At 48.4% G+C, this 8725-nt stretch overlaps 1 protein-coding gene across 2 annotated transcripts in view; it reads left to right on the top strand.

Annotated features, from left to right (window-relative positions):
- Positions 1-5276: 5276 nt before the first annotated feature.
- POLR1E (polymerase (RNA) I polypeptide E, 53kDa) overlaps positions 5277-8725 on the top strand; it is a 23265-nt gene continuing 19816 nt past the window's right edge. The window contains exons 1-3 of one of the 2 annotated variants that reach the window (XM_011939446.1): positions 5277-5465; positions 6050-6153; positions 7560-7636. Coding sequence is in view for 1 of the 2 variants with exons in the window: in XM_011939445.1 (XP_011794835.1) it covers positions 5390-5465; positions 6050-6153; positions 7560-7636 (257 nt within the window). In the remaining variant the exon portion in view is untranslated. The remainder of the gene's footprint in view (positions 5466-6049; positions 6154-7559; positions 7637-8725) is intronic. The other variant, XM_011939445.1, reaches the window with a different exon arrangement.

Below are 8725 nucleotides of genomic sequence, written 5' to 3' on the forward strand. Positions count from 1 at the left end.
AAAAAAAAAAGAGCCAGGTGTGGTGGCACACGCCTGTGATCCCAGCTACTCAGGAGGCTGAGGCAGGAGAATTGCTTGAACCCAGGAGGTGGAGTCTGTGGTGAGCCGAAATCATGCTATTGCACTCCAGCCTAAGCAACAAGAGGGAAACTCCGTCTCAATAAATAAATAAATAAATAAATAAATGTTTGCTTTCACTGCCTTGCTTTGTTTGTGTGCTTTGTCCAATTCTTCAAAATGCCAGAGAACATGGACAACTACCCTTAAGTGGTAACACCTGACTTTTTACACAAATTTAATATCAATTTAATCAAATATGGTATTTTTTAAACTAACCCATAATAGCAAAAGAAGAAAACCTGGAACGATTTTTTTTTTTTTTTTTAAGATAGAGTCGTGCTCTGTCGCCCAGGCTGGAGTGCAATGGCATGATCTCAGCTCATTGCAACCCCCACCTCCCAGGTTCAAGGAATTTTCCTACCTCAGTCTCCCAAGGAGCTGGAACTCAGGCTCACGCCACCATGTCCAGATAATTTTTGTATTTTTTGGTAGAGATGGGGTTTCGCTATGTTGACCAGGCTGGTCGTGAACTCCTGACCTCAGGTGATCTGCCCACCTTGGCCTCCTAAAGTGCTGGGATTACAGATGTGAGCCACTGCACCTGGCCGAACAATGTATTTTATAATCTTGGAGTAAAGTAGGCCTTTTTAAACAAAATACAAAGCCTGAGAGGTAGAGAGTAAGTCTGATAAATGAAGCTAAACAATACATTTTTCAATTGTGCAAAAATTCCATAATTGTCAAAAATTTTGGAAATGTCAAAAATTCCATAATTGAAAGACAAAGAACAGAGGAAACTATTTGCAACACATAACACAGACTTAAAAAAATTTTTTCAGAGACAGTCTCACTCTGTCACCCAAGCTGGAGTACAGTGGCATGATAGACTCACTACAGCCTCAACCTTCTGGGCTCAAGCAATCCTCCTGCCTCAGCCTCCCTAGTAGCTGGTATTACAGGCATGTGCCATCATGCCTGGCAAGTTTTTATTTTTTGTAGAGACAGGGTCTCGCTGTGTTGCCCAGGATGGTCTCAAATTCCTGGCCTCAAGCAACTCTCCTGCCTCAGCCTCCCAAAATGCTAGGATTACAGGCATGAGCCAATGTGCCCGGCCATAACATAGATTTAAAAGGCTAGGTTCCTTAATATATAAAGAGTTCCTGTATCTCAGTAAGACTAACAACCAACTGTAAAAGTAAGTAAAGGATACAAATAGATAATTCATAGAACAGGACACAAAAATGGCTCACGCCTGCAATCCCAGCACTTTAGGAGGCTGAGGCTGGTGAATCATGAGGTCAGGAGTTTGAGACCAGCCTGACCCACATGTTGAAACCCCGTCTCGACTAAAAATAGAAAAATTAGCTGGGCATGGTGGCACACGCCTGTAATTCCAGCTGCTCAGGAGGCTGAGGCAGGAGAATTGCTTGAAGCCGGGAGGTGGAGGTTGCAGTGAACTGAGATCGCGCTGCTACACTCCAGCCTAGGTGACCAGAGTACAGGGTGAGTCACTGTATGGAATCTGACTCGCCTTTTCAGGTCTTTGTTAGTGTTATTCTGAAACACCAGCAGATGGAGATATTACCCCAGGAAAGGAAAGGAGGACTTTGCTTTTCTCCCTCTCCTTTCCCCCTCTGGAAAATCATTTTCCTTCTCTGAAAAATGATACTAAAAGAAAACTCCAGGTGTCTCTGAATTATTTCCAAACTAAATTTCAAAAAAAAATTATGTGTTAAATTCTGCCTGTGATTATCCACGACTTGAATATAAAAGAGGCCACTTGGCCAGGCGCAGTGGCTCACGCCTGTAATCCCAGCACTTTGGGAGGCTTAGGCGGGTGGATCACTTGAGGTCAGGAGTTCGAGACCAGCCTGGCCAAAATGGTAAAACCCTGTCTCTACCAAAACTATAAAAATTAACCAGGCGTGGTGGTGGGTGCCTGTAATCCCGGCTACTCAGGAGGCTGAGGCAGGAGAATTGCTTGAATCTGGGAGGCGGAGGTTGCAGTGAGCCCAGATCACGCCACTGCACTCCATCCTGGGCGACAAGAATGAGACCCTATCTCAAAAAATAATAATAATAATAAATAAATAAATAAAAGAGGCCACTATAGGTTTTTGCATTTTGGTTAATGCCTAAGAAGGGCTCCCGCCGGGCACGGTGGCTCAAGCCTGTAATCCCAGCACTTTGGGAGGCCGAGGCGGGCGGATCACGAGGTCAGGAGATCGAGACCATCCTGGCTAACACGGTGAAACCCCATCTCTACTAAAAAATACAAAAAACTAGCCGGGCGAGGTGGCGGGCGCCTGTAGTCCCAGCTACTCCGGAGGCTGAGGCAGGAGAATGGCGTAAACCCAGGAGGTGGAGCTTGCAGTGAGCTGAGATCTGGCCACTGCACTCCAGCCTGGGCTGCAGAGCAAGACTCCGTCTCAAAAAAAAAAAAAAAAAAAAAGAAGGGCTCCCTCCCTCCTGCCCCATCCCAGTTATACAGGCACATATGTATATGTACATGGTGTGATAGGTGTGTCTTTTGAATAACTGTTAAATAATTAAACAACACAGGGGTATAGTATGATCCCCTTCCCAGCTACCCGACCATCAACACTTTGCTGCCATGGATAGAATCTCTGTCATTTGGAATTCTGGCCTGTGGTAATTCTAGGAGTTTTTGCTTCACTGGGTGTATTGTACTCTTCAGCTTTTCTCCTCGCTACAAAACAGTCAATCCAGGGGACTTTCACAGAATTTATCTGACTGGCAGAGATGTGCCTTAAAAGGAGATCAGTCTGGTACAACAGTGCTTCCTAAACTTCAAGTGCGCGTGAATCACCTGCGGATCCTCATTCAGAAGATTTGATAGGGTTGGAGATCCTACATTTCTAACAAGTTCCCAGGTGATGTCAAGGCTGCTGTTTCCATGGACCACACTTTGAGTAACAAGGCCATACAATGTGTTCCTATATCACGAGGGACCAAGATACTTCTCTTAAGAACTATACTTGGCTCATCATAGCCACTGTTATCTTGGTCACCTTTAACTTTAACTGTTCACATTTTAATTCAACCAAAAAACATTTATAGAGTCTGTTATGTGTAAACCCTATGCTAGTTGATTTCAACCAACATTACCAAACATGTTTGAGTTCCAGTCCCTGGGCTAGGCTTCCAAGATTAGTGATAATTCAGGCCCATTCTTTGCCGTGTCATTCATTAATTCATTCCATATTTATTGAGGGTCTACTATGTTCAGGAGTTGGAGATAAAGCAGTGATCAAAACAAACATAAATTTGTTTATTAACCCCCAAAGTGTTTATTGTTAACCCCAAATAAGTTTAGTGAGAAAATGATCAATGGGGGAGACAATCACACAATTAAGCTCTTCATCCTTCTTTCTTCTTCCTTCTTCTTCCCTTTTCCTTCCCTGAACAATTCAATCCAAAATCATGAGGTGGGGCAAGGTAGCCTTCCAAGGGAGGAAGGGCTATGAGAGCTAAATGCAACACATGATTCTTGCCAGGACATTTTTGCTATAAAAACATGATTGGGCCAGCTGCAATGGCTCACACCTGTAATCCCAGAACTTTGGGAGGCCAAGGTGGGAGGATCACTTGAGCCCAGGAGTCTGAGACCAGCCCTGGCAACATAGTGAGACCTAGTCTCTACAAAAATTTTTTTTAAATTAAGAAAAAAAAAAAAGCTAGGTGTGGTGGCATACACCTGTATTCTCAGCTACTTGGGAGGTTGTGGTGAGAGGATCACTTGAGCCTGGAAGGTCAAGGCTGCCGTGAGCCCTGGTTGCAACACTGCACTCCAGCCTGGGTGACAGACTGAGACCCTATCTCAAAAAACAAACAACAAGCGTTGGGACAATGGGTAAACTTAAATGGGATGTGAGGATTACATGGTAGTAATGTACCAGTGTTAATTTCCTGATTCTTTTCTGTTTAATTTTTTTTTTTTTTTGTCGCCCAGGCTACAGTGCAGTGGCACCATCACAGCTCACTGCAGCCCCTGCCTCCTAGGCTCAAGCAATCCTCCCACCTCAGCCTTCTGAGTAGCTGGGACGACAGGTGTGTGCCACCACACGTGACTAATGATTATTTTTTTTGTAGAGACAGGGTCTTGTTATGTTGCCCAGCCTGGTCTCAAATTCCTAGAATCAAGGGATAGAACTGCCTCTGCCTCTGCGCCTGGCAATTTGCTGATGGCTGTGTTGTTATTTAGGGAATGTCCTTGTCTGTAGGAAATACTAGTCTTCATGGGTGAAAGGGTATCAGGTGGACAGCTTACTCTAAATGGTTCAGGGCAAAAAAAGTTCTTGCAGTGTTTCTTTAAGTTTGAGATTGGGTAATTAGAAAAGAGTGACAAGTGCTCAGGCAAAGGGGTTGCAGGCTTTAGGATTATTCCTAGGATTCTGGGTGTTGGAGGCGGGTGTGAGGGTATGTGGAAGGAAAAGAGTCTTGAAAAAAGGTGATTTGGAAGACAGAGGGGAGTCAACCTGAGTTCTTGCCCTTCAATAGTACGCATTTTTGGGCAAAGGGGGCCTCGGCCAGGGTCCATGCTTAAAGGTCCTGCTTTTGCCTTTTTTCTGCTCTGAAAACTCCCCGTGCAGAAGAAGGGTTGAATCCGCAGTGAAAAAGGGACATGTCCATCAGCTCGGACTCCCTCTTCTATTTCAGTCCAGAATCTCCTGCCCAAAGGCTCTGGGGTTGGTTGGGCTTCTGTTTCATCACCTCAGGGTTGATTGGGCCACATGTGTGCACGCCACAGCGCATTGCAGGGAGCTGTTTGTCGGACTGTGGACAAAGCTTGTACCTAGAACTGGATGTCCACGTGGGTGGGTGGGAGGCCCTAGAGACGGGCGGCTTTTCGCCAGAGGCCACATTTAGTTGGGGCTCAAGGAGTTCCTGTCAGAGAATTCTAAATTTGAACTTGGTCTTTCAGGTCTTGGGAAGATGTGTTTGTCACAGTAGGAAAGAGACGACACTCTCTCTAGACGGTGCTGAGCCGGAAGAAGGCTCACAGCAAGTTTAGGCTGAGGCCGTAGGACGTCTCAGGCTCTGGACCTACAAAACCCACAGTGCAGGCGAGCGCTGAGCTACTCACGTGCTGCGCCTCGGCCAGTCGCGCGAGTGTGTGGCACCTCGTGGGCGGAGACCACGCCTCTCCGCGCGGGGGGCGGGGACACGCGGCTCGCGTACTGTGGGCGGTGCCCGGCGCGGCCACGCCTTTTCCGCCCCGCCGTGCGGCCTAGGCTCCCGCGTGTTTAAAAATCCGTTTGTGGCTACTGCTGTTTTAACTGCTGTGCTTGGCGGACAGACAGGCGAGATGGCGGCGGAGGTGTTGCCGAGTGCGAGGTGGCAGTATTGTGGGGCGCCCGACGGGAGCCAGAGAGCTGTACTGGGTAAAGACTGCCGAGCTGGAGCAGTGCTCCTCTAACCCTCACCCCTTCCGTCTCGGTATCTCAGCTGTCCCCTCGCACTCCGTTAGGCTTCTCCCCAGCGGGGCCAGGACGCCTCTAGTCTCCACCACTCCCCTGGGCTCGGTCGGGGCTGCCCTGTCCGTCTTTCTGTCACTACCGCCCAGCCGGATTGGGACATCCCACTCACCCGCTCCCCAGGGCTGTGTCCAGGACCCTGCCCTGTCCAGGACCCTGGTGGGTGAGGCTTTAGGTCTCCCACCTCCCCCGTTTCCCTCTCTTCAATGGGCAGGGGTTCCTTCTGTCACTTTAGGTGTGGACCAGGCCTCTGCTGTCAGCCTCCTTCCGGGAGATATTACCCCCTGTCACAGCCCCTCCCTAGGGTTCTCCCACCTCCCTAACCCCTCCTCTCAGCTGGCCCCGGATCTCCTCCAGTTCCCTTTGGGTCAGGACCCGAGCTTCCTTGCCATCCCCATTCTGACACTCACTCCCTCCCAGTGACAGTCTAGTCCCACCGTACATTGTGTGGCCTTCTGCTCTCACCTCATTCTTGGGCTGCATTCTTACAGTCCGGTTCTCCAACGGGAAGCTACAGAGTCCAGGCAACATGCGCTTTACCTTGTATGAGAACAAAGATTCCACCAACCCCAGGAAGAGGCATCAACGGATCCTGGTAAGTGAAGCAGTTGCCAGCTGTCTCCACTCTGCAGGGCTCAGAAGGCGCCTGGGGGTGGGTGGTGTGGGGAGAAACAGGAGAGTAGTAGCAAACGGACCTTTGAAGAACTCTGATGCCCAGCAACTTGGCATGTGGGGACAGGCTCCATCTTTCATTCATTTGTTCTTTCAACAAGCATTTATGGAACCTCCTCTGTATCCCTGTGCTGCAAGCTTCTAGGAAAACAGCCAAATCAGGCCTAGCCCCACTCGGAGTTCATACTCTAGAGCAGGGTTTCTCAACCTCAGGACTATTGACTTTTGGGGCCAATAATTCTTTGCTGTGGGGGCAGCATCCCTAGTCTCTACTCACTAGATGCCAGTAGCTCCAGAGTGGATTTCCCTGGATTGAGAACCTCTGCTCTAGAGAGATGAGAACTGGCTGTGAGGGACACTTTTACACAAAGCTCTGAGGCCACGTGCGGAAGAGTACAGGGCAGAGTGAGCTCAGTGGGAGGAGAGGTCTCTGCCAGAATGCCTTCCTTGGGGAGGTCATGTTGGAGCTGAGTCTTGAAGGCTGGAATGAGGGTTTGGCAGTCAAGGTTTGGTGTTCTAAGTGAAAAGGATAGCGAGGACAAATGCAGAGAAGCAGGAAAGCTTGCTTATGATTGGGGAGTCAATCAGCCATGGTCCTGAGAGTATACAAAGAACAGTCATGGGAGAGATGGGCAAAGAAGATGAAAAAGGGCTTGGACTTTGGGCCAAAGAGAGATTGCTTACAGAATCACTTTGTTGCATACCTATAAGTGCTAGAAGCCCAGGGCCTCTCTCTCAAGTCTTGTGATAGAATTCCCCCAAGAGCTGGCCGGGCGCGGTGGCTCAAGCCTGTAATCCCAGCACTTTGGGAGAACAAGGCAGGCGGATCACGAGGTCAGGGGATCGAGACCATCCTGGCTAACACGGTGAAACCCCGTCTCTATTAAAAATACAAAAAAACTAGCCGGGCGAGGTGGCGTGTGCCTGTAGTCCCAGCTACTCCGGAGGCTGAGGTAGGAGAATGGCGTGAACCCGGCAGGCGGAGCTTGCAGTGAGCTGAGATCCGGCCACTGCACTCCAGCCTGGGTGACAGAGCAAGACTCCGTCTCAAAAAAAAAAAAAAAAAAAAGAATTCCCCCAAGAGCTTTTCATGCCATTTAGAAGCTAGCACCATCTGAGGCTTCTCTTTCAAAAGTTGTCTTGCTTCCCCCACAGGGACACCCCATATTCCCTTAGAGAGAGTGGAGCTGGATCATCTGCCAGAGATGAACTAGTTCTAATCCATTGTGAGTCTGGATTCAAAAGCCTCAGCAAATGTAGAAAAGAGAGATGATGCTTAATACCTTTCAACATTGGTTGTAAATGGAGTTTCCCCTCTCTGCATTTTAGGCAGCTGAAACAGATAGGCTTTCCTATGTGGGAAACAATTTTGGTACTGGAGCCCTCAAATGCAACACTTTGTGCAGGTAATGGCAGGGGAAGGGACAGCGGGAAGGGTGATGGAGTTGGGAGTGGTGGCAGCACTGGCACTGCTGTTTCCTGTCTGTTTTAAGGGCAGCAGGAGCCATCTAGAGAGGTTTACTAGGTGATTCCTGTGTTCCTATTAGACACAGAGCCCTTTCCCGCACCTGTAGACATTGCTGGAAAGGAAAGATAACTTGAATTTCCTAAAAACCTCATTTGTAACCTTGTTTGTTTATAGCTGTCTTATTCCCAAAGGCAGCTCTCTCCATTAATTTGGAATGTGTGACTAGTAGGTCAAAGCTTGCATGAAGTTTATCTGGGAACTAACGACAAGTAAAGAACTTGGTAGTGTTGAAGGCTCTGGGCTGGGAAAGAGGAGCCTGGGATTCCCATCCCACTGTGCTGCTGTTTGACTGAGTGCCTGGGTAACTCTGCCCGTCTCTGACCCCTAGTCTCCTCCTCTGTACAATGAAGATTGTCCAACCTCAACTGTATCACTCTCGGGGGCTGGCATGATGCAGACAGGGCCCTGTGATGGTACCCAACAATGAACTACAAACCAGGCCCTTTCTGAGCCTTACTGGACCATACTCCAATAGAGGTCAGATTGCTGTATAGGTGCTGAGAACTACTAACCCTGCACTCTCCCCTCTCAACGATGCCCTAGTTCCAACTGGTCTCCTTCCCATTTACTTGATTTTGCCTCCATAAAACTGTTGTGCCGTAAATTCTAGTGTAATTCTAGATTCCTACACCCCAAAAGAGTTTTCCATTACAGTACAGCAGCGAGCCCAAATGTGATCAACTACCAGAATCACCTGGTAGCTTTTTTCTTTATTTTCCAGAACCACCTCATATCCTCCCATCCCATCCTATCCTTTCCTTTTCCCTGTCTATGCAGAGAATTGCTGTGGGGTAGGGGTAGAGGGAGATTATTGTTACTCATAAGTAGGTGATGCATTTCTCAGGTGTGTGGGCAGAGAGAAGGTTGAGAACTTTTTTTTTTTTTTGAGACAGAGTCTCGCTCTGTCGCCCAGGCTGGAGTGCAGTGGCTGCATCTCAGCTCACTGCAAGCTCCACCTCCCGGGTTT

Source organism: Colobus angolensis, unplaced genomic scaffold, assembly GCF_000951035.1.
Source record: "Colobus angolensis palliatus isolate OR3802 unplaced genomic scaffold, Cang.pa_1.0 Scaffold181, whole genome shotgun sequence".
In the NCBI taxonomy this organism is placed as follows: Eukaryota; Metazoa; Chordata; class Mammalia; order Primates; family Cercopithecidae; genus Colobus; species Colobus angolensis.